This window comes from Panicum virgatum, chromosome 6N (genome assembly GCF_016808335.1).
Source record: "Panicum virgatum strain AP13 chromosome 6N, P.virgatum_v5, whole genome shotgun sequence".
Classification (NCBI taxonomy): domain Eukaryota; kingdom Viridiplantae; phylum Streptophyta; class Magnoliopsida; order Poales; family Poaceae; genus Panicum; species Panicum virgatum.
The window spans coordinates 4,569,018-4,595,142 of record NC_053150.1 but is presented as its reverse complement, the minus strand read 5'-3'; the positions used below and the strand labels follow the sequence as shown (position 1 = coordinate 4,595,142).

General features: G+C 47.0%; 1 protein-coding gene across 1 annotated transcript; it reads left to right on the top strand.

Annotated features, from left to right (window-relative positions):
* The first annotated feature begins 16,815 nt into the window (after positions 1 to 16,815).
* On the top strand, positions 16,816 to 18,682 carry LOC120677441 (tryptophan decarboxylase 1). The gene has a single exon (XM_039958595.1). The coding sequence runs from the start codon at positions 16,956 to 16,958 to the stop codon at positions 18,504 to 18,506; it is 1,551 nt and encodes a 516-aa protein (XP_039814529.1). The 5' UTR covers positions 16,816 to 16,955; the 3' UTR covers positions 18,507 to 18,682.
* Positions 18,683 to 26,125: the final 7,443 nt, after the last annotated feature.

Genomic DNA, 26,125 nt, shown 5'->3' with positions numbered 1-26,125 from the left:
AGCCTAAGAACCACGTCATCTTGAAACGATGTAACAGGCAATACATACAATATGTTGTCTTATAAACTATCTCATAGTAAATACATAATTTCATAATTTGTGCATAGGAAAAAGAAATATTGTGACTTGCATGGCAATGACTCGTACAATGATAAGAAGTAATCTCATGGTCCGAAATTTCAGCCAATAAGATGGTTATCTCACGAAACAATCACCTTGTTCACTCTCCTCTCAAACTCTCCACCATCTAATAAAAACCCTACATGAACATATAAGACGACCAATGAAACCGCTGCATATAGCAATGTACTAGTCATCAGGCATTGGAAAAGATAAATGAGGAAATAGTGAATTCAGCTACTCTCCGCGAGGGGGAATTTTCAACCTTAGCCTAAAATCCGTTCACATGGGTGTTCGAACAGGACCTAAGCAGTCATCTTATCTAACCAAGTCAGCTAGAGGTCCTTTCACCCAACTCACCAACCTCAAGTGTTTTTTTTTAAAAAAAATTATTACATAAGATGGTTTGTTTTGCTCAAGCAATGGACATAAAAGATGGCAAAATATAGAGAGGCTGGACTTGATGATATTTACAATGAGGAAAGAAATGCAGTGTGGTATGATATAGGCTTGCATCAAGCTCCCCGCCCATCCGGTCCCCAATTTAGTTAAGAGCATCCATGACGACATAACAGTGGAGCCAACCACTACCTATAGCTAGTGATGAACATGAGAGCCCCTGGCCAAGTGTCATCAGCATGCCTGGCCCTGACCCTAGTTCCACTCTGAGGATGATATGATCTAGTACCATGATAGCAAAGGCTATGCCTAATCTTACTGCCATATCGCCATGGGCCTACCAAGGTGCCAAAAAGGATATAATTAATATGATTATGTACTGGATTGATTGACTTGAGCACGCGCTTTGGCTCTGCTTTTTCTCCGCATTTTATTTTTCTCCAGGGGTGAGTTGACTCACTCCATTGACCTGCAAAAGCAGCCTAAACATAATTTTTTGAGCATATTTGGCGCCTTTGAGGAGCAGCTTTATTATGTTTTTTTCCCCAGACTCCGCACAGTGCGGGAAGACTACGGCACTGGGTACACTTTTTTTTAAGGTAGGAGCAGCTTTACTCTGGGTGGATGTTGTGCTGAATTGACTGGATCACCGAAGCTAGTGCGCAATATTGAAAAAAAAAAGATCGGCGGTCATGTGGGCCATGGCTCTAGTGCCATCGTCCTTATCTCCTGCTTAAGTTTGCACAAGAAAAAAAAGAGAAAATAAATGTTCTCATGTAGTACTGGGAGCAGTATTTTAAAAAAAGAAAAGTGTTTGAAAAGTAGTGTTAGTATAGTATAAAAAAAGCCTAGGCAAGGATGAGAACAGAAGAGGCTGGAACTTGAAGGGGCCCGGCCAGGGCAACGCTGGAGAAGTCAATGGAGGCTGCAGGCTTGGCTGTGCCTGTGCGCGCACGTCGGACGACAGCGGCGTCGCTCTTGGAGCCTTGCGGTTTGCCCGGAGCAGCACGAGTCACGGGCCTGCATCCCCAATTCCCCATGGAAGCTAGAGACAACAGGAGCCATGCGCCCATGCGGCCATGCCTACTCTTCTGCTACGCCGTGTTTAGTTCTAAAAATCAAAATTTCAAAAAAAATTCTGACATCTGTATGGAGACTTAAATCTAGACGAAATAAAAAACACATTGCGACTGTTGCCTGTAAATCGCGAGACGAATCTAATGAACCTAATTAGACCGTAATCAGACGCTAACTTGCTACAATAATACTACAGTAAATAACCTCTAATGACAGATTAATTAAGCTCATTACATTCGCCTCGCTATTTACAGACGAGTTCTGTAATTTATTTTGTGATTAATCTATGTTTAGTACTTAAACATAGAAAGATGTCTTTTCAAAAACTTTACGGAGCGCAACTAAACACGACCTTAAGGCAAGGAAAAAAAAGAGAGGCCATCTGGTTGGCGGTATCTCAGGAAATAGAAATGGGTGGCCGAATAGCTCAGGGTCGTGAAGTCATTTTCAGTTCCAATAACACTTTCTCTTGAATATTGTAATTCCTTCATTCATATCATGTCATGAGTAATTGCTTTTTGTGGTTTTGCCCAAATGCCCACACAGACACGCATGAGTAATTGCTTTTAAAAAAATAGCACCGTATGTAGTGCCATCTAAGAAAATATGCATTTCGTAGTATGAAAAGTAAGAAGAGGGAAAAAGATGAGTTTATTCCATCACATACACTAGCCATTCATAGATCCTTAAGAGTAATACGAGAATTTCAAAAAAAAAAGTCTATATTTGAGTATGGTTAAGAAGACCCCCCTGGTCAGGTCTCCGTGTTTTGGCTTGAGCGCACGGAAAAGTAGCTGGCCTGTCCCGGTCTACGATGAACAGCGTATGGTCAGTCCAAGTCCAACCAGGGACCGGTTCAGAGGCACGGAAAACAGGGAACTCTGTGTGTCTGCGTGTGTGCATGGACCAAAGAAAGGATCAGAGCAGCGGACGATCGAGACAAACTAGAAAAGGCCGCGGCGTTGCCGCGGCTGAGCAGTGGATGTACCCGTAGTATGATGTTTTATTTTTACGTGTGGTCGTATAAACATTTTTTTTGAAATAAAGGCTGGAGTACGTTGAGCTCGTAGATACGCTCTGTGGAAATGTTGTAGTTTTTAGAGTATTGTGTATCTTTTGTTTTGAAGTGTATCTTCTGTTTAAATATGAAAATTTTGTGCAAGAGAATTGGAAAGAGGCATTGAATTCTATTTTCTTTGTATGAAATTTGTAGATTTTTGAATTTGGTGTAAATTTTTTGTTGAAAAGTTGTTAATTTAAAAGCATTTTGGCATTCGGATGTTAACTATAATGTGTTAGGATGTTAGGTTTTACGGGAGAATGTGAAAAGAACTTTGGATTTTTTAAGGCTGTTGTGTAGTGAATTTGTTGATTTTGAAATTTTGATCCGTTTCTATATTGAACTTTTTTTTAGCGTCTGAATCGTAGGTGGAACGGATTTCATATAAGCCTTTGTGTGAACGAATTATGGAAACGCTTAGAATTTGAAATTTTGATGCATGTGTAAGATTTAGGTTTTGAAAATTTGTTTTTTTATTGAACACTTTTTAATTTTAGGATGTTTCGTTGTTCGAATCGTAGCTATGATTGGTCGCATGTAAACATTTGTGTGAATGAATTGTGGAAGTGTTTTCAGTTTAAAAATGTGCTCTGTAATAAAGTTGTATATTTTGAAATATTAAGCAAATTTTATGTTGGACACCTTTTGGTTCGAACGTGTCTTGGTGGTCGAATTGTACGTATAGTGTCGCTAGTGTAGAAGTAATGGATGGAACGGATTGTTACATAATTTAAGTAATATTCGAGGGTCTTTAGAAGAAAAATTAGTGAGAAAGGAAAAGGACTGCAGGTTGATTTTGAGAAAACTTAGGGATTTTTTTTAAAAAATGTGGCTGGGCTCGATGTGATGGACTGCGGGTTGATTTCAGAAAACTTTATGGGCTTTTTCAAAAAAAAAATCTGAGAGAGGAGAGTGGACGACGGGTTATATTCCGAGAAAGTTCGAGAACTTTTTTTGCAAAATGACTGGAAAAAGCAAAAAGCTGCGCGAGACCTTATTTTTACATTTTTATTGTATTATATGAAACTTTATTTATACATGGACGAAGAACGTAATTAGGTTGGTACAAATTTTTTTTAAGCTTGCGACATATGCAAAAAAAATTTAAGCTTGCGATGTATGCGAGACGAATTGGTCAATTTGATATCTCCTTTTTTTGTTCGCAGGTTAGTAATGCACTCACTAGTAGCAGTTAGAGTAACATGTATAGTGGAACAACTGCGTAGTATTAGCATGTAATGGTGTATTTTTATATTATCCGTGCATGGGATTTTTAAACGTGTGTCGCAGGCTAATCACTCTTTTGGCTATCGGAGTCACGCGGGGACCGAACACTTGTGCGCAATGCGGCAGGGTGTGTGTTTTGTCATACCTTCTTATGGCTCTATAATAAAGTTGTAGTTTTTGAAATCTTGATCAAATTCTATTTTGTTATTTAAATCTTAAGTATAATATTGCTCGTGTAGAAGTAACGGATAGAACGGATTGTGATGCTAGTATTTATTTAAAAAGTTACACCACATTTGGCTCAAGACACACACTCTGCCACTGAAATTAGTCTCGCGAAATCACAACGGTCTACATCAAATTAAAACTGGCCTAGTAAACGCCTGATGCTGGCCTAGTAGACGGAAAATATTTGGTCCTATTATTTCTTTGTTGAACATTTGTGCTGCCGCGTCATGGACCCAGTGGAGCGCATGAGTAAATTGGGCAGCCAGCCAATGAGAGCCCCTCGATTGGAGGATGCGGATTGGTGACGTGGCGCCATCCGGGGCCATGTGTTTCTTAGCAGAGGAGGCAGGTCACGTCCACATGTTCCCCTCTATTTTATTTCTCCTGTGTGTCTCTCTCCCCTACTCCTCGTGCAGGAACCGGATCCTCTGCAGTACTCAAATCGGAACAATAAAATGAGTCTACAGTGTTCCGACGTAGTATTGTAGCCCAACATAGTATTGTAGCAAACAGTACTAGGAACAGTACTCGAACTATTGTTCATGGTACTGTTTATCTACTGTTCACACCTGTATTATGCGATCACATCCATCCATTCCAGATCGGACGGCTCTCACCCCTTTCACCTCTCTCTGCAGTACTTTGAAAGTACTGCAGAGGATCTCAATCCCCTCGCGCACAGCTTCCGCAAAATCCGTGGCGCCGCTGGCAAGCTGAGCACCTCCTGCACCAGCTCCATCCCTCCCTCACCCTCCTCTGCTCCTTCCTCCCCATCTCAGGTCCCCTTGCGTAGCAGGCTAGGCCTGGCGGCCGCGCGGTATGCTAGCGGGCGAGGCCGACGACCGGCGGGGCCACCGGCGGAGGGCATCCCGGCGCGGTCCAGCGCGCATGCGCGGCCAGGCCTGGCGGAGGCGACGGCCTGGCGCGGCCACCGACGGGGCGAGTGCCGACGCGGCCGGCGGTGCACAATCCCGCACGGCCTGCAGGGCTCGGGCAAGCGGCGGCGGAGGGCGGCTTTGGTGCGCTGGAAGATCCAGTCAGATCGAATTGTTGAGCCCCGTCACTATAGCAACCCAAGTCCGGATCCGAAATTTTTTTGCAATCCAATTCAGCTGCCTCGCGTCCGGATCTCTCGCTGATCCTCTGCACGCCGCTCCCCACCCTCATTCTTATCTCTCCAGCTATCTCTCTCTCCCATCCGCATCTCTCACCCACCGCCGCCGCCGCCGCCTCGCCCTCCACGGGAGAACGCCGGGATCTGTCCCCTCCTCCCTGCTCGCTCCCGGCGCCCCCTACTCCCCTGCGCCCTCCCGTCGGCGGAGCCGAGGATGGCCGGCGGCGGAGGGGCGCGGCGGCGAGCAGCGGGCGGAGCCGACCATATGCGGAGGCGGAGGCGCGGCCCGGCGGCGCCGAGGCTAGGTGCGGGCGAGGGCTGCGCGCGGCGCCGTGCTGCCCTGCGGCCCTCCCCTCCCTCCGTCCCTCGCCACTCTCTCTTTCTCTCTCCCTCTCCCTCTCCCCCTATCTCTCTCTCTCCTGCGCTGGTCGGATCCGGCTCCGGGGAGCCGCGACCAGGCAGCTGGAGCTCGGGCCCGCGTGCCGCGCTGCGGCAGCCGGCTCGCGGGCGTGCGGTGGCGCCCGGCGCATGGTGGCCGGCCGGAGGCGCGGCGTGCGGCGGCGGTCGGCGCGAGGCCGGGAGGAGCGGGCTTGGCCGGCGGCCGGCCGTTGGTCGCCGGATCGACGGCCACGATTTTTTTTATGACATGGCACGACGCGGTGCCAGGGAATGAACCCACGTTTCGTGTTTTAGAGACTACTGACGCTGCAGATGAGGCTATGAGAGCTGCATTGGACGGACTCTGCGGCTCTGCACCAAGTCAATGGACAGTGCTTGTTGGAGTACTAGCCTAATGGCCACACCTTTCTTGCTTTCTCTTCCATTTGGATGCACGCTGAACAAAAGAACAAAAACCAGCTCCTGCACTAGACCTACATTCACCACACCAGCTGTTCTGACTTCCGAGCAAGTAAATATATTTCTGGAAGAAAAACGTGCAAGAAAAAAAGTGTTTTTATATATTTCAGGAAGTTTCATAGGTTCATATAGGGAGGTTCGAAAAAGCTCTAGGAAAAATTAACAATGTTGAATTACTCTAGGAAAAATTCATAGGTTTATATATCGCGCTTCAAAAGAAAAAAACTAGATCTGCGGGGGAGACCACCCCCGTAGTATTACACTGAGAAGATCTTCTCACATAGGTCTAAAAAATTCCCGAACCCCCGTCACCTATGAGAAAGGCTGGATGCTAACTATATTTTGAATATGGGATATGCGAGAGGATTTTTTTTGTAACGCGGTAGATAAATTGCGCCACCTCCACGAGTCGAACTCTGGCAGGGTGCCTAGCGTACGATCAAACTAATTGGTCTAGCGGCCGCTGGCTATATTGCGCTTCCATGTGAAAACTACCGTGCTGATGAAACTGAGGACCGTGTGGGTTGAAAACATAAAAACAACATGCATCTTTTTTTTTCTGCAAAGCAGAAGAAACACAATTTTATTTTCATAAATAGTAGTATAGATAGATAGATATGTTTACTTTTGTCTGTCCATGGTGTGGCTTTGTCAATTTAGAAAAAAGGGGAGCATCATATCGTAACAAAGCTTGGACTAACAAAATGCATGAACTTGATACCATTTGTTTGGTGTACTTCTGAAGACCGGCAAAGAGAATATTTATTATAGATCTTTTACGCATTTCTTTTCCTTTATTTATGCAAACAAAACGTGTAACATTTTTGTGCCTTTTCTTCTCTCTTCTCCAAAGTAAAGGAAGCAAAATAATAAGAAAAACGTTCTCGTATAGCACTCTTTTCACGTCAGTACTGAACATGACGCGGTAGTTACTGCATGCTCACTTTATTTATGTACAGTTGGGTTTCCGGTCCATGATTGTGACAGGCCACGATGGGCTTCGGCCTGCTTCTAGCCCGGGTTCTTATGGAATGACACGTTGGGCCGTCTTATTCTAGTTAAGCGGGCGTGGGTCTACTAAAGAGATAGGATCTTGCCCAGACGGCCTATTAAGAAGCCCACTTAACTAATGTCGGTCGTGTCAGTTGACCAGCTGCTGCCTCCTGGTGGAGAAGTCTCTCGTCCTCGTTCCCCTTGCTACAGTTGAGAAGGGCGGCGGAGAGGCGATTTCGATCCCAGCGTCGATCTCGCCGGCTCCTCCTCGCGTCTGGCGACCGTTTCGGTGCCGGAGGTGGAGAGGAACCGCGGGATCGATGGCCGGTGTACATATCTTTAGCAGTAGTACCTAGTCTAGGGTTTCGGTTCTTCGCTTCGCCGATGGCGGCGCGAAGATCAGTAGATCCAGGCAGTGTCCGCAAGGTGGAGGCGGCGCTGCGTCCTTGGAATAAGCTTCTCCAGCCCTTCCTCCATCTCGCCGGTGTGCGTTTGGGCCAGCAGTGACGGGCTGGTGCGGTGCATCCTCGCCGAATCTAGGGTTCCGCTAGGTCTCGGTGAGTTCTTTTGTCCCTCCTTTGTCTTCTTTGGGGTCGGTACCGCGGTCATTGCCAACTCCGGCGAAGCTATAGGGAGGTTTATCTACCGCTTTCCTGAGGAATCGGGTGGGTGGTTTCTTTGCAACTGTTTGGGCGGTCTTTCTCCCCTGTTGGTTGCTTTGTCGTCTGGTGATTTCGAGCTGCCGGCGGTGCTTGTGGCGACAAATCCCAAGTTCCTCGGTGATGAGATGGCCGGCGGTCATTTGTTCCTGCTTGTGCGTTCAGCGGATCTACGGTATGTTGATAATCTCGATGTGCTACTCGGTGACGCAGTCAAAAACTTCGTTTCTTCGTCGATATGGGCTTTGGCTTCAAGCTACAACCTTGACGGCTTCATCCTCCAATCTCTGGTGCGGCGGTGGATCGTTGAGGGGCGGCTCCTTGCGCCGGTGACGAAGACGACCGGGAGGCCCTTGTGTGGACTAAAATGTATTTTTTCTTCTTTTCAAGGGTGCCTTTGTAAGAGTTGCAATGTAAACCATAAGACATATATGTGAAATGCAATCCCGGTTTTCAAAAAAAAAAAAAACTAATGTCTGTCTGTCTTGCTGCATGGACAACAAGCCTGATAATTTGTGGCTTCTTTTTATGTGCGAAAAATAATTTGTGGCTTCTTGGTCTTCTGATCTTCGATTTAAAAATTCTCCAATGTTATTTTGTCAGTGGGCTGTTTTGTTTTAAACTGTGAGCCTGGGCTGGCTCGTGTGGTTTTGTTTTATTCACCGTACCTTTGAGAAATTGATGGGCAATATATAATAGAAATATTTAACATAATATAAAGCTAGAACAATGATAGCTATTTTTTGAATCAAAAGTAGTACTATTAGATCCTTATACTAGGTAAATATGCCCATGCGTTGCTACGGACAAAGACTATACGTATTGAATTCGTATGTTTGCTCATACATTAATTTATAGAGGTCTACATGATCGTGTTGTGGCTAAAGCATTGATTCAACTCGCATACAAGATGGATCAAAGCCTACATATCGATGACATAAGGTGGATCAAACCAAAAATTAAGATGAAACATGCTTTAGAAATAGGTAAAGATTACTACCCGCGGCGCAGTTACGTGGATCTATCCACACCGCTAGCTGGTTAACCAAGAATTTTCGAGCTACAAAATTGCATTGTGACCTGTCCAGCATCAAATGAATACCAACTTAATTAGTGGCTGCATCAAATCAAGCTAATCAGAAGCAACGAACAATCGACTATCGTGCTGCACTCTGCATAAGCCCATGTGAAGGGGAGCATGGAATATATTTTCCCGGTCATATTATTCATACACATGCACCAACATCTATCTGTCACGACAACGACTTGGCTCGAACAACACATGCTCACGTCGTCATCCATGATATCTTGTTGCTGTAAGCTTGGCTAATGACTTGTCCTCCGGTACGTCATCGTATCCTACCTACCTACCTACCTTGCCGGCGTTCCAGTTGCAGCCAGGACCAGGAGACCGTGTGGTAAAAAAAAAGGTGATTTTTTGTCGGTTAAAAAGTTTTCGCGCTGGCGGTTGAATATGATGAACGTGTAATTAATTATTATTAATATTATTACAAAAAGGCTGCCGATGTTCATCGTAGCCGGCCGGCTGCTGCTCGATGCATGACTGACAGACACTACTTTTGACTTGAATTAGCTAGCTAGGACTGGTAAAATAAAAGTGTTGAGAGCAAGATTAAAGTTGATATTGCTTATTAACCTCTTGCTGACCGGCCTTTTAAAGTAAAGTTGGAAACACATGCATGCAAAAAGGTTGGAAATGGCAATGCAAACGGGGTCAACAAACGCCGTTGGTGAGCACGGAAAATGACGGATGGACTCATCACGTCGTAGCTAGCTAGCAGGAAATTTGTTGACCGTACACGTACCTGAATTTGCAAGATCTCGCGAGCTGGGATCCACGACACTCGGAGAGGATGCATCGTCGCCCGGCCGGCGGAGGATTGCAGGCGTTGAACACAACGTACGTTTACTTTGCCGGCTGGCGGCCGGAGAGCTTGATCGAGGCACGCGTGACCATGCTGCATGCATGCATAGGAGCTGAGCTAGCAATAGTACAGGCACATAAATACTAGTGTACTATATCACCATAATTTATGAGTTCAAGGATGAATTAAATAACTTGTAGATAAGCCAAAAACACAGTAGATGTCTAAACCGTTGTACAATGGTCTAGACAGCTGCCGTCTATAAATGCCTCGTATATATCACACAGACAATAAAACAGACAACTCATACAATGGTTTGTCTATTACGCTATCTTCAAAGCATTTAATTCAAACATGGATCCATATATATCATGACGATCAAGTATAAATTATATCTCTATGTGGTATTTTGTTGCTTATTCTACAGAATATATGTTCTATGCTAGATAATATAATAGAGTTGTAATGTAGTTTTATATTTAATTTCATTCTCTTCATGCATGACTAAAGATTTTATTTGTAACTTCAACATTCTACAAGGACTATTTCACAAAATAGCTAGGGGCTATATTGTAAAAATATCAAAAATATCTTCTCATCCTCATCGTCTCCATCCATGAGTGGTCCTCTCCATCTCGCTTCGACTCTCCAAGCAGCAGCGCACCGGCAGCGGCAGCACGACCTCCACTGGCAGCGTCGAGAGCAGCAAGGCATGGTCGCCACCGGCAGCGGCACAAGCAGCCGCAAGACCTCCACTGGCAGCAGCGCAAGCAGCAAGGCGTGGGCACGTCGAGCTCGGCATCAACGGCAAGGTCTCCACCGGCAGCGGCGCGAGCAGCAAGGCGTGGCGAGGGCTGTGCGGCGGCCGGCAAGCTCGGCACCAAGCGGGTGGCCGGGGAAGACGATATAGGTGCGCACACGGGATCCGTAGAAGTCATATCCGAACTGCAACCATGCATACAACGGGGGAGCGCCCGTCGATTTGATTTGGGAGCACGAGCCGGCGACGGCATCGCCCGGTTCGTTAGTTAATGACCCTCGTTAATCGCAATAAACTAGATACAGACGACATATTAATAGCCATTGTACATGCTTTAAGTTGTCTAAACTGTCTGTGTGTGGTAAAAAGACAGCACCTGTCTAAATAGTTGTACTTGTCTTTAGCTTAACTTGTTGCAGCCATTCGGATTTAATTATACTCAGGCACGTACAAAGGTCTAGACAGCTGCTATCTATTTGTCACACACAGACAGCTAAATAGACAGCTCGTACAATGAGCTATTTGTTTAGCTGTTTGCTAGTTATTTAATTCACTATTTAACACTTGAATCATGATGATTTAATGTATAATTTGATCTATGTAGTCATTGTGTTGCATATACGAAGAATACGTAAGAGCCATGTGTTCCGCTCCTTCCAAATTCCCAAATTATGAGCATAAACAGTGAGTTGGAGGTCCTCCGGAAGCTACGCGCGGCTACGGAAATTCCCCAAATTCCGCTCCTCCCCAACTGGAAGCCACGCGTGGAGGAGGTCGCGTCCGAACCGCCGGTGGAGGTTGCCGCGCTGCTCGCCGGTCCGCGTCTGCCTTGCTTGCCGATCCGCGCCCGCCCTGCTCGCCGGTTTGCGCCGCTGGGGCTGGCCTGGACTTGACGACGCAGAGCAGCAGCGATGCCGCCGCCCGGCGTTGACCTGGATGGCCGCGCGCACCTGGCGCTGAACCGGCCAGAGCGCGCGCGAGCATGGGGCGCAGCCGGCTGAAGGGGCTCCCGATCACGCGAGGCGAGGGCCGGCCGGCGGGCTCGCGACCAGGCGAGGGCGTGGCCGCAGCAGGGTCGGCGATGGTGCGGCGAGCCCGGCACAGGACCGGCCAGGCTGACGGCGCGAGTCGGGTCGAGAGGGCGTGGCCACGGATGGCAAGTGCCGGGCGGGACTGGCCGTGGTGGCAGCTGGCCGGGAGGCCCCCGGTGGAGTTGCTCCTCCATGGCGTCCTCTGCTCGAGAGGCGAGAGATTTCGGCTGCTCTTTTGAGTCCTCTGCTGGACGACCGCGGCCGGGACGGCATCGGCCGCGGCCGACGAGCGGCAGCGCGGCGGGGGCTTCCGGGGCAACGGCAAGAAGGACGAGCGTGGCCGGGACGGCATCGGCCACGGCCAGCGAGCAGCGGCGCACCCCGAGCTTCCGGTGCGGCGGCGAGGAGGACCAGCGCGGCCGCGACGGCGTCGGCAGCGGCCGGCGAGCGGGGGCGCAGGCGCGGGCTTCCGGGGCGGCGGCGAGGAGGACGAGCGGCGGCGCGGCACGGCGGCTGAGCGCTCGATTTGCCGCCAAAATGGATTCTCCGCGCGCGCTCTTGCCCGCGCATCGGATCCTTGCGGCCGGCGACGACTCGGCTCCGCTCCTGCAGCGGTTGCTTGAAGCTGTCGACTTCCATAGGAGCACGCGCCTCCGCTCTTCCGCAGTCGACGAAGGAGGCGACGACACCTTTCTCTCTCTTCACTGAAGCAGCTGACAGAAGACGTATTTTGTTTGTTTCGATGCAAGTCGACAGCACCGGCTGACCGTTGTACATGCCCTTAGTACGAGCTAATTGGCTATATACATGCTCGCAAAATATTGTACGTGTAGTTTATGCACATACAGGCTTTCATGCTAAGCTGATGCGGCCTGACTTGTCTGCTTTAGGCTTATTCTAGCTTATTTTTTTTCAAATAATACTACTATCTTCGTCCTAAAATATAAGAATTTCTAGATTTAGTCAAAGTCAAAATGGTTCAACTTTGACCATCAATATTCTTATAAATGGAAACTCGCCCCCGCGTCGTCTCCCTCGGAGGCGACTCGGGCGGCGCCCACCCCCGCCGCCGCGCACCCCCCCTCCCGACCTCCCCCTCCACCTTGCCGCCGCCGGAGCGGGGCGCCGGAAGCCCGTGCACATGCGGAGAAGGCGGCGGCGGGGCCTCTCCTGTGCAGCGAGCAAGCACGGCCGCGCACGATGAACAGCGCCGGGTGTCGGGCTCGGTGGCGGCGGCGGCATCCCGGGGCTGCGGATCTGGCGTCCTGGGGACCGGATCCGGCGCCCCCGGGGGCTGATCTACGCGATGCGGCGACAGCTCCCCCCCACGGCGGGCTCGTGGCGGTGCCGGGCATGGTTCCTCCGCCCAGGCGCCCTCGCGCGGCTCCGCGACTCCAAGGTCCTGGCCCGCTCCCTCCGCTGCGCCACGCGGGCGCCGCTCCCGTCGCCGACCTCCTCCCTGCTCGCCCGCATCGGCGGGGGCGGCCGCGGGTGACGGCGTCCCGTGCTTCCTGGGCCCCGCCGTGCGCGGGATGCGGTACCCGATCCGGAAGAAGGTCGCCGCGGCGCGGGGCGTGGTGTTCCTGCCCCTGCCGGACGCCGCCGAGGCCTTCTTCACGGATGCACCTCCGCTCCCCGGCGCGCAGCCCACCGGCCCCGCGCGCGGACGAGCGCTAGCGCGGCGGCACCAGCCTGCACCGGAGGCGGCAGCGGCGGCCCGGGGCAGCGCGAGACCCTGGCCGGGTCTACGCGGAGCGGCGGCCCGGGGCAGCGCGAGACCCTGGCCGGGTCTACGCGGAGCGGCGGCGGCGGTTTCCACCATGGGAGCGTCCGTCGCGGCGCGTGGCCGGTTGCGCGTGGTCGCCGGCGGCCGGATCCGGCGGCTCCGGGCCCGGAGGCACGTGGTGGGGCCCTGACGCCCCTGTGCGGCGGCGGCGGCATCACCCACGCGGGGGTGTTCATCGTGGGTGCGCGGGCGGGGGCCATGGTGGCCGGCGGCCACCTCTGCTGTGGTTGCGGCCGCGGCTCGTGGAGTTGGCGGCAACGGAGACGGCGGCAGAGGGCGCATGGAGCTGCGGCGACTGTGGGATGAGGGATTCGCCAGACGAAAGTCTTGCTCGGCCTCTGGCCGGGCCGACAGCGACGACGTTCAGTGGACGCCGTGTTCCCCCTTGGGGGCGTTGTTGAGGTGCCCTCCTCTCTCTGTCAGGTCTCTCTCGGTGAAAACCTTGCCTGAGTTTGCTCAGGCGGGCGGCGGCGGCGCCCTCGGCATCGTTCCTTCCTTGGAAGCGTCGTCGTTGGAGAACCTGTTCCGTTGCAGCTTGCGACCGTGGCTCGTGGCGATCGGCGGCGGCGTCTCCCCCTGGAGGCGTCGCTGCTTGAAAACCAACTCAGCATATGACATTGATGGCTGGATGGAGGCTAGGGGTTGTCTCGTCGTTGTCGGCTGGCTTCTTGCAGCGAACCACGACGGCAACTAAGTGCGGCATGGGGCAGCGCCAATGGACGGCGCTTGCAGCTACGACTTCGTGAGACGACTTGGCTTGCAGTGGACCGTGGTGATGCGGTACATCGTCGGAAGACGGCGCAAGCGACTACCCTAGCTTTCTAAGGCCGGCAATAGCTTTGTTGCTATCCGTGGTTGTGCCACATTTCCACCCTTATGTTAGGGTGTGCGTGTTTTTCCTATTCGTAGTTATGCCACAAATTTGCCCATGTGCTTGGGCTCTGGAGTTGGTTTAGACCTAGTTTAGCTAGGTGGTTGTTGAGGTTTTAGCCCGGTTTTCCCAAATTAACCGAGCAATGTGGGTTTTGTTTCATTTTCCCTAAAAATCATGTCTTTGATCTGTGGTCTGCCACACCTTTTGAATACAATTCAGGTGGGTATACTCTCCCCCGGTGACCATTCAAAAAATATATATTATTATAAATGAGTTATTTTAAATATAAATATTTGTATATTATGATAATTTCTTTCATAACAAATCTATTACTATTATTTTTATCCTATAGATTTTTATTAATTATTTACAATTTATAGTCAAAGTTGAATAAATTAGACTTTGACTAAACCTAGAAATGCTTATATTCTGGGACGTAGGGAGTATTGAACTAGGTGTATGGCCCGTGCATTTGCGCGGCTAGTATTGAAAATTCAAAAATTTGCATGTCGTTGTATCCTTACTATTTTTCTAAAAATTATATTATTTGTTACCATACATCACCCTATTTATTATTATAAATTATTTTTTATTGTTGTTTAAAACAATTTAAATATGATCTACCTATAATAACAATTTGATTTGTTGAGCTTTAATAATATTATGCACATAATTATTTTTATTTTTTTTTATTTTGATTGATTGTTGTTAGCTTTAGTTTTTATTAATAATATGTTTGTAACTAATACATAGATAAATGATATTTTATATTTAATTTTTATAATGGCATTGGTGGATAATTTTTAATTAGGCACACGAGTATTTTAGGTTAATTTTTATTTTAATGGCAGTGGTGGATAATTTTTATTTTTCTATTTTTTTTCAATTAACGTGAGAATTTCTAGTCCTTGAGAGCGAACGTGGAGGCTCCATTTGTTGGCCAAATAATAAAATAATGGATCAGCTGATGTTTTTCCACCAGCCGACACATGGTGATATATGATGACAACGTGCATGATAGAAAAGAACTAAGCAGGCAGGCTTTGTTATTAGAATACGTATGTGCATACAAACTTATGAACATTTTATTCTCTTGAAACAAAACGGGGAAACCTTTTGCCTAGAAAAAAGACAAGAACTCAAATGCTTGATCATCACACATGTATAGTATAATAGGGTACAGTGTCGCAATTATTGTTTCTTTATTTTCTAAACATTGTTGAGAGACATATGCATGCTAAAAACACACAATAATCCGTTGTCTCGTCGCCGCCAATAATGTCTAGCACAATATTTTTCCCCTGAACATGTGCGACGGTGGCCTGGAGGTCATCATGTTAATGTAGCACCGTACCGCGCACGTGCGAATGCGGCGGCTCCGAAACGGGCCATGACCGACCGCGCGCTTGACTTCCGCGCGATGACAAAGTCGTCATCGTTACCTACCCAACCCCAACGAGATGACCCGTGCAACGCCCGGGTCGCCACGCCACTTCGATCGATCACTCTACTGTACAAACCAAACCTTAACACCAGAGCAGCTACAAGGCATCAAAGAAATTGAAACAAGCTAGCTATAGCAAGCTCTCACTGGAGAGCTGAATTTCTCTAATTTTGATCAAATTTACTGGAGGGATCACGAAAACTTACAAAACCTTTGTGAATCGAAGTGTACTACAGGTTTATCCAACATAGACGCTTAATATAATAAGTATGAGAAATTTTGTTATGATTGGAGTAAATATGGGTTGTTCATCATGCTATAAGAGGTAACAGGAGGTACTAGAAAAATATACCAAATTTGTAGAACCAGGACTGATATTAATTTATTCTTTTTTTTTTAATTTTCACGATCAGATCAACGGCTAGAAAATTTCTTCACAACAGATACTGAAAGATACCGCATGATATACCTCTACCAAGTGGCTAGAGATTGGAGGGAGAATTGTTCTATTCTTGAAGAGGCTGGGAGAATTAATCTACCAAGTTTTCGGATCGAGACTTGATCTTAAGTGGCTTTAAAGAGACCAGTGGAGAGCAAAGTATCAAGCCACCATGACTGAGTTTAATTTGCATATTCTACCTTTACTATTTCACATTTTATATTAATACTGCACACGGATAATTATACAGAAAAAATAAGCTGTTGGTGACTGGAGATAACTTTCTTCAATTATTTTTGGGATGGGAGGGAGTAGGTTTTGCCTCATATTTGTTAATTCATTTTTGGTTTACACGACTTCAAGCGGATAAAGCAGTTATAAAAGCTATGCTTGTCAATCGAGTAGGTCATTTTGGATTAGCTCTTGGGATTTTTGGTTGTTTTTACTCTCTTTCAAACAGTATTATGTTTGCATTTTACATAATTTTGTAGATCAGTTAGAAACACAAATAGAAAACTTTTATTTTTATAATTTTGTAGATCATTTAGGAACACAAATAAATAAAACTTGTAAACGTTTTAGACAAATAAAATTATGTAGGTTTTCATATAATCAAATGTTGAACGAGTCACACATGGGTTAATTAAGAACTTGAAACAAAATTTTCGCGTAGAGTTGCCATGCCGTGTTTATATAGGAGTATGATTCATTTCGCACGTGCGAAACGGCCGAATCCACCGGGATACAGTACGAGTACGACCCGTGCAACGCCCGCTTCGCCACGCCGCTTCCCTCCGCTCTGCTCCCTATATAAGCAAACCCTAACACTCTCCAGCTTCTCCTCACCAAGCAAACACACAACTACACAAGCAACCAGCAGCTAGCTAGCTCTCACCAAAGCGTTCAGAGCTCGCCTTGAGCAGCTTCTTAACTTGCTACATCCACAGCTCTCGATCGATCTCGAGCTAAATCTGCTAGCCAGCCGACCTCCTAGGACGCCATGGGCAGCTTGGACACCACCCCGGCCGCCTTCTCCGCCTTCGGCGACGACGCCGGATCATCGTTCCAGCCGCTCAACCCCGAGGACGTCCGCTCCTACCTCCACAAGGCCGTCGACTTCATCTCCGACTACTACAAGTCCGTCGAGTCCCTGCCCGTGCTCCCCGACGTCAAGCCGGGGTACCTGCAGCGCGAGCTGCAGGCCGCGCCGCCCGCCTCCTCCGCCCCCTTCGACGTCGCCATGAAGGAGCTCAGGGCCGCCGTCGTCCCCGGCATGACCCACTGGGCCAGCCCCAACTTCTTCGCCTTCTTCCCGTCCACCAACAGCGCCGCCGCCATCGCCGGGGACCTCATCGCCTCCGCCATGAACACCGTCGGCTTCACCTGGCAGGCCAACCCCGCCGCCACCGAGATGGAGGTGCTCGCGCTCGACTGGCTCGCGCAGCTCCTGCGCCTGCCGGCGAGCTTCATGAACCGCACCGCCGCCGGCCGCGGCACCGGCGGTGGAGTCATCCTGGGCACCACCAGCGAGGCCATGCTCGTCACGCTCGTCGCGGCGCGTGACGCTGCGCTGCGGCGGAGCGGGTCGGAGGGCGTCTCCGGGCTGCCGCGCCTCGCCGTGTACGCCGCGGACCAGACCCACTCCACATTCTTCAAGGCCTGCCGCCTCGCCGGATTCGACCCGGCCAACATCCGGTCCATCCCCACCGGCGCGGAGACCGACTACGCCCTCGATCCGGCGAAGCTGCTCGAGATCATGCGGGCGGACGTCGACGCCGGCCTCGTGCCGACCTACATCTGCGCCACGGTCGGCACCACCTCCTCCAACGCCGTCGACCCTGTCGGAGCCATCGCCGATGTCGCCGCCGTGTTCAACGCGTGGGTGCACGTCGACGCCGCCTACGCCGGCAGCGCGTGCATCTGCCCGGAGTTCCGGCACCACCTCGCCGGCGTGGAGCGCGTGGATTCCATCAGCATGAGCCCGCACAAGTGGCTCATGACGTGCCTCGACTGCACCTGCCTGTGGGTGCGCGACACCCACCGGCTCACCGACTCGCTGGAGACGAACCCGGAGTACCTCAAGAACGACGCCAGCGAGTCCGGCACCGTCACCGACCTCAAGGACATGCAGGTCGGCGTCGGCCGCCGCTTCCGGGGGCTCAAGCTCTGGATGGTCATGCGCACCTACGGCGCCGCCAAGCTCCAGGAGCACATCCGGAGCGACGTCGCCATGGCCAAGATGTTCGAGGACAATGTCAGGTCCGACGACAGGTTCGAGGTCGTCGTGCCTAGGAACTTCGCGCTTGTCTGTTTCAGGATCAAGCCCCGTCACGGCATGACGGAGGAGGTCGCCGACGAGGCCAACCGCGAGCTCATGGAGCGCCTGAACAGGACCGGGAAGGCGTACCTAGCACACACGGTGGTCGGCGGCAAGTTCGTGCTGCGGTTCGCGGTGGGGTCGTCGCTGCAGGAGGAGAGGCACGTCCGGAGTGCGTGGGAGCTCATCAAGAAGACGACCGCTGAGATCATGGAGGAGATCGTTGTGGAGTAGCATATGCAAGTATAATTAATTAAAGCACACATATTCTTTTTGTTGTTTTGCTGAAATGCCAGATGAAGGCAAATATCTTTGTTGAAGAGAAATGATTTTCTAAGGAGGGAGAATGTAATTCTTGGTATTATTGAAAGGGGTACTGTTAATAATGTTTCGAATAATGTTTCAAGCTCTATCTCATGCGTGCACTACCCTATCATATCTTACTATTATTAATTGAAGACTACTTTGAAGACTTCATATGAAGCCATGTAGGATTCTAGTGGACACTCTAAAAAATAGAGAAATCCCAAAAATTTTCACAAAAATCAGAAACATACGGCCATCAATCCGACAATGGAGGCTCCTTTGAAGCCTTCATGTGAAGCCACGTAGGATTCTAGGTGGGCACTCTAAAAAATCGAAAAATTCTCACAAAATCATAAACATCCAGCCATCAATCCGACATTGTTATTTTTACTAATACATTACCCACTTCTGTCGTTATGAAAATAGGCTAAAATAACCCTCTAAACATACATTTAAATTATCATTATTAAAAAAATCTAAAGTAACTCCCTAATCTTCATGTAAATTATTCACCTATACCATTATAAAAATAATGCAAATGACCCTATAGTTGCATATAAATTATCCAATTTTATTATTATTAAACGTCAAAGTAACCCTTAAATCTGAATCTAAATTATATAATTGTAATAAAATATTAAAGTGCACCAATATAAAATTCAAAATTACTATTTCTATAATTATTAATATATTATTTATATATTATTTATATTATTATTTACATAAAAATACTACTCACGATATCTATCACCATATAATGGAAGAGATAAGAATAGCAATTCACAAATAAATGGTTTAATTAAATATATATTAAACACACATGAAGGTGCGATGCAAAATGAAATCTATTGCAACTAGATATTGATAAATATATATTTTAGAGTATGTGTTAGAATATTTAATAGATGAGAGAGGACGTGATATAAATAATTATAATTATTAGTTATAAGTCTTATTTTTATGTTAATTCAAATTAATTTATGCGGGAGCACGAGTTGATAGGCTAGTAGATATGTCCTACATCAGTAGCGTAGTTTTTTGGATTGTGATGTTTGATTCTTTGCAGTTTTTGTGAGAGGAATAGAACCAACATCTTTGTTAAAAATAGGGTTGCCAATACGGTCATGAAACTGGAGTTTGTGATCCATAGGCATTGTTGGAAGGGCAGCAATGCGTTTACCTTCAGAATGCCAATATGCTTGTCTTATTCGAATTCTAATACGGGGAACTATCCGTACCATTATAGCACCTCAGGTACGGTCCTGGGTTCGACTCCCTATGTGAGTGAATATTTCAAGATTTGATGGCATTGTAGTTTTAGCAGTAGGTGATGTTCCCGTCGACAGTAAGGTGCATGAGGTGACTTCATCAATCTCGAATATTTGTCGGCTCAGTGTTCGAAGATGCTCATAGGGGTAGGATTTGCGTACGTACATCATAGGGGTGCATGTGCATGTGTTTTGAGTGTCTGAGTTATGCTGTGCAATTGTCAAAAAAATTAAAATATTTTTTTACAAAATTTCTTTAACATTTGCCTACATTTAAATCAAGATGCTGATTATTGTTGTACCGGACCATCGGGTCAGTAGTTCTAAATTGAGATGATGCACATCCATATAAAAGTATATATAATAGAAACAATTAAAAATATCAAATGGCACCCAAGGAACAAGTCTTGTGAGAAGTTTTGATATAACGCGTGCATGCATATAACGCCTTTTGTGAGCAGGAGCTATCACGTAGCTTCCGGCCTTACATGTGACCGTCAAAATTACCACGTTTAATGTAATCTGACACCTTTGGCTCACATATAGGCGTGCGTCATCCATCGATATTTACCGAGCACACGGCTAGTGAAATTCTCCCACCTACCAAGCATGCCGCGGTAAGAAATTTTCGCTGGCGACCGAGTAGTCAGCGTCTGCATCTAAGAGCAGGTAGAACAGTGCAGACGGTCGTTGTCATTTTATCACAAATAGACAGCTGAACAGACAGTTTCTACAATGAGCTGTCTGTTTAGCTGTCTGCAGGGTGATTATTTCATCCTTTGACACACAAACTTAAAATGATCTAGTACATAATTGATCTTTATAGCTATTTTATTGCCTACATGAGAAAATGCATAATATATTCAAATAATTCGTATGACTCTTAAAATAAGCATGTATAATATATCAATTCAGTTCACACATCATTAAAATAGATCAATTCAGTTCACACAACGTGAAAATATATCATATCGGATAGCACATCAATAGTCATTGGCTCAAAATGTATCACAATAACCACAACATATATATTGATGAAGCAATTTCAGACTTAAATTTTAGCCTTGATTGATATGCACAACTTCTTTGTTTCACACTCGAATTTCAGACTTCATTGACATATGAACAGCTTCTTCCTTTCACCATCTTCTTGAGAGCAACACATCAACCTGCATTATAACAGATCAACACATCAGCCTGAATTTCAGAAATGACACTTGTTGACAGAAGTATAACAGAGCAGCCTACAGTTCGCTAAGAGATAAGCCAACAATTTGCTAACGGATGAGCCTGCAATTTGTTGCAGACTTTAACAGAAGGAAGCCGACCTCAACTATCAGTAAAAAATTTCTTCTTCAAGCATTTGATAGTAGCAACATGATCTATCTTTTATTGAGGAATGTTGAGTACTCTATCCTACCTGTGATGAGTGAATTGTCAACCGTGCGGTGTGATCGTGCGCTTGGTCTTTGGATTGCAGGTACACGGGCGTCGAGTGTTGACGGAGAGTTGACGTGGAGGAGCTCAGGCCGGGCGGCAGCTGTGGCGTCCACTCCTGGATCGAGGGCGCAAGCGGCGACGGAAGGCGGGTTTCTTGGTTTGCGCCACAAAACCAAGCAGGCAAACGGCGGTTGAAGACGCCAAGTCGTGGAGGCACGGGCGTCGGTCTCGGGACTGGCGGAGGCGACGGGCGTTGACGGCGTCTAGGGCCTCGCTGCGGGCGAGGAGGTGACGGGTGTCGGGCGGCGTCTACTTATAGGAGTAGGGTTGCGTGCACATGCGTTGTGTCTGGGTTGTGCTGTGTATTCGTATAAAAAAAACTTAAAATGTACTACAAGATTTCTTTAACACATTTTCCTACATTTAAATCAAGATGCTGATTATTGTTGCACTGGACCATCGGGTCAGTAGTTCTAAATCATGGTATCACAACATTGAGATGATGCACATCCATATAAAAGTATATATAATAGAAACAATTAAAAATATCAAATGGCACCCAAGGAACAAGTCTTGTGAGAAGTTTTGATATAACGCGTGCACGCATATAATGCCTTTTGTGAGCAGGAGCTATCACGTAGCTTCCGGTCTTACATATGACCGTCAAAATTACCACGGTTAATGTAATTAATCTGACACCTTTGGCTCACATATAGGCGTGCGTCATCCATCGATATTTACCGAGCACACGGCTAGTGAAATTCTCCCACCACCGAGCATGCCTTCAGTTTTTACCTTTTACCTAGGAGGGAACGAGCAGTAACAATCAGGTAGGCGACTGCTGCCGGTAAGAAGTTTTCGCTGGCGACCGAGTAGTCAGCGCCTGCATCTAACAACGCTGACCAGCCGACTAATAATAAAGAAGTGTTTTTTTTTGCGAAGGGAAGGGGGATTATATTAAAATTTGGCACAGTACCCCAAATTACACATGAAAAAAATATGAAATAAAAATTACATAATAATCTATCCAGATTCTTCCATTGTTTTCTTCTCTCGTAGCTCCCCTCGAACACCGGAGCCAAAGTGCAATCCATATGTTGAATCCAACGATCAACCCCAGAACATTGGACATGCCGCAAGATCCAACATTTTGGAACCAATCCACAACGCATTTATATCGATGAAAGAATATCGACAGTTGCATCGTCGGGTACAATATAGGATGCAGACACATCACCTCAAGCCTTGATTCCCTCTTTGCGACCATCGATGAAGAGATCGATGACCCGAAGTAGCTGTCCCCGTTGGAAGCGCCCTGAAGCACCCCTTCTGTTGCAGATAAAAGGCCACAAATTGGCTGCCTGCCGATGAAATCGACCCTTGCAACGGCGATCTCGTCGTGACAATCACCGAAGTCATCGCAGGAAATACGATACCGACCGAAAATCATCTGATTTCGTCAGTAGATTTATTTGAATCAAACCCTAAGCAACTAGATATGAAACTGTGAGGGAAAAAAGATGGGTCCCCTCCCCTTCTTTTCTCCGGTAAATGCACTGGAGAGGAAGAAGAAAAGGGGCCCTCGATGGAGGTGGTGGCGGCGGCTGTAGGTTTTCGGCGGCGGCAGGCTCTCGAGGTGGCAGCGGCGACTGTTTTTAGGTTTCTGCGAAAACAAATAACTGACCAATAAAGAAGTGTTTACACTGACTAAGTAAATCAAAGTAGTAATAAGAAAGAGTCTTTTGAGGTTCTAGCTAGAGCTTGAACGTATACCTTAAGAATTCTCTTCAAAAAAATCTGTTCGCTTTTGACTTGAATTAGCTATAGGAGTTTCACTCCGCGGTAGAAAAGTAAGAATTTTCTTTAGATGGATGCTGGTGAAAAGTGAAACACACATTGTCACTTGAATTAGATGGGCTCTGAACTGTCACCCTGTGAACATCGATTTTTCGATGGAGTCAACAGCTTACATATCTACTGCACCCTATTACCACAAATATAAGCAGTTAGGTTGATAAGGTCAATCTCAGTGGGAGTGTTATAGAAGTGTCATTGACATTAAATTTGCTAGCATGTACCAATAGTATGAGAAGAGAGAAGAGAGGATTGTCATGAAATGTGAGAGGCACAGTTCTCAAGTTTCCAATATTGGTAACTGTGTCGATGACACTCCCACTGAGACTGGCCTAATGGGCCGTTTAGTTCCAAACAAAATTTTTTTTGGATGTCACGTCAATAGTTTGACCAGATATCAGGAGGGCTTTTCGGACACTAATTAAAAAACTAATTTCAGAACTCACTTGGAAACCACGAGACGAATCTTTTGAGGCCTTTGCCCGCATCATTAGCACATGTGGGTTACTGTAGCACTTATGGCTAATCATACATTAATTAGACTTAAAAGATTCGTCTCGTCGTGTACATCCAAACTGTGTAATTATTTTTGTTATTTAATTATATTTAGTGCTTCATACATGTGTTTAAAGGGGAGGCAAAAAATTTTGGGTGAAAATTTTTGGTAACTAAACGGCCCCTAAGGTGAAATTCTGACTATTGATTCTTTTTTGTAAAAATATAAAAGTTGTATATAAGAAAGTATTTTTACAATCCGACAATCTTTTCCCCTTCTGCTTGCAACAATATTGGCCCTCTTTGGTTGCCCTAAAATTCTAGAAAACACAACTTTGATTGTTAATTAGAGGTATTAAATAAAGTCAGTTTACAAAACCAACTACACAACTCTTGCGCGAGGACTCTTAACGAATCTAATGAGGCATTTGACCGCATGATTAGAGGATGGTTACTGTAGTATAACTGTAGCCAATCATCGATTAATTACTATCATTAGATTCGTTGCGAAAAGTTACACCTATATGTGAAGAGGTTTTGTAAATAGACTTCATTAGTACTCCATGCATGCAAGATTCTCTTCTAGAATTGATTCCAAAAAAGTAACCAAACAGGGCCCCTAGAAGCTGCAATCCACAACCTAAGGCTAAAAGGCAGACTGATTTTTTTTTTCAACTCAAGGACCGAGTCTGATGTAATGCCCAACAGTAAATAATGATATTGCCGTACGCTTTATTCACCTATATTTTTTCCCAGCTGCTGCTCGTGCATGCATACGCCCTTGTGAACAGGAGCACACAAATTTTCTCCGGTCTTGCATGTAACCGTCAAAGTTATCATGGTTAATATTATCTGACAATGCAATTTCGGCTCACATATGTGCTTGCATCATCTATAGATCGTTTTTGCCGTCTTCTGTGTTTGTGGCTAGCCGAGCAGTGTAGAAAGATTTTTGTGTGTTGGTAGGTAGTAAGAACTTTCGCTGCTGGCCACCGATCGAGTAGTCAGCATTTGCATCTATCTGATGAACTACTGCATCCTGCTGGCTTGAAATTACAGTCGTCCCACGCGTGCAGCTAGTTAATAACGCTGACCAGCCGGCTTATGAAGAAATGTCGTTTATTTACGTACCCTGATTAACTAAGTAAATCAAAGTAGTAGCAACTAATAGATGGTCGTCGACAACGTCGTAGGGCTGAAGCTACCTTCTTCGGTCAGAGTCGGAGGCTCGGAGCTAGCATAAACTCTTTTGACTTGAATTGTTAGCTACAGGGGCTAAACTCCTCCAAGGAAGAAAGTAGTAAGATTTTGTCTTTGGATGACGCAGCTTGTAAAAAGTGAAGTCGTTGACAGCGACAAACTCTTTCGCTGAATATATTGATTGATACATGCATGTACTACTTGTGCTCACGTAGCAACTAGCTAGCTAGCTAGTCGTGTGATTGAATCGTTTAGCCTCCACACTTATTTGTCTGAAAAATCTTAGAATTGTATTTTTTTCTTTATGAGAGAGGAAATGCATACATGCTAGCTACCCCTTGTTTAGATGCATAAAGTAGGTGTAAATCACTGTAGCACTTTCGTTTGTATTTGGTAATTATTGTCCCACCATGAGTTAACTAAGCTCAAAAGATTCGTCTCGTAAATTATAGACAAACTGTATAATTAGTTGTTTCGTTTGTATACGGTATACTCAGAGTGAAGTTTCTCTGCCGCTCTCATCTGGCCGGTCAAGTCAACCCATGATCTGACCAAATCCAGCACTGTTTCGTGGAGTCCGAGAGTGCATGCTTTCCGGTGCTTGCTCGATCAGAGAAAGACCGGAGTAGCTGATGGCCAACGCAACCAACGTGTAGCTCGTTTTACTTGCCGAAAGCAGCCGGCACCGGCGCGGCCGTCGTCAGGCGGTCAAGGCAAACGCATGACACATGACCTCACTGCTCTGGTTGACTGGATGAAATATGTGTATTGAACAAAAACTTGCGTGTGAACAAAAATGTAGCTTCCTATGCTCATCTTTAAATCTTTTATACCCTGGATGGCCCTACTAGCTAACTCGATCAAGACAAAAACAGGATAGTAGTGCATCTGGAAGCTCTACTGTGACCATAGGTGTGCAGAGTGCAGGCAATGGGTCAGTTCAGCAGCTAACTTCTGGATTTAATAATTAACATGCATTTGTGGAAGAAGAACCCAGCGAGAGATTGAAGATGACAAAAGGATGCGTGAAGCAGGAATAATTCAAGGCTGTCAAAGTAGATGGTGGTTCACACACATGAAATGAAGATATATTCAAGCTGCCTCGATAAGACATTGTGGTGGTGGTAGTGATCTGCATGGACTGACCCCCCTACCGCTTGGTCGACGGCCTCGCGGAGCCGTTGGTAAAGTTGGCCGGGGAGGCCCAGGTACCTCCTGGCGTTCACCGCAGGGATCGGAGGTCGATCGGTGGTGATCTCAGCCAGTCGTGGACCAGGGACACGATGGCGA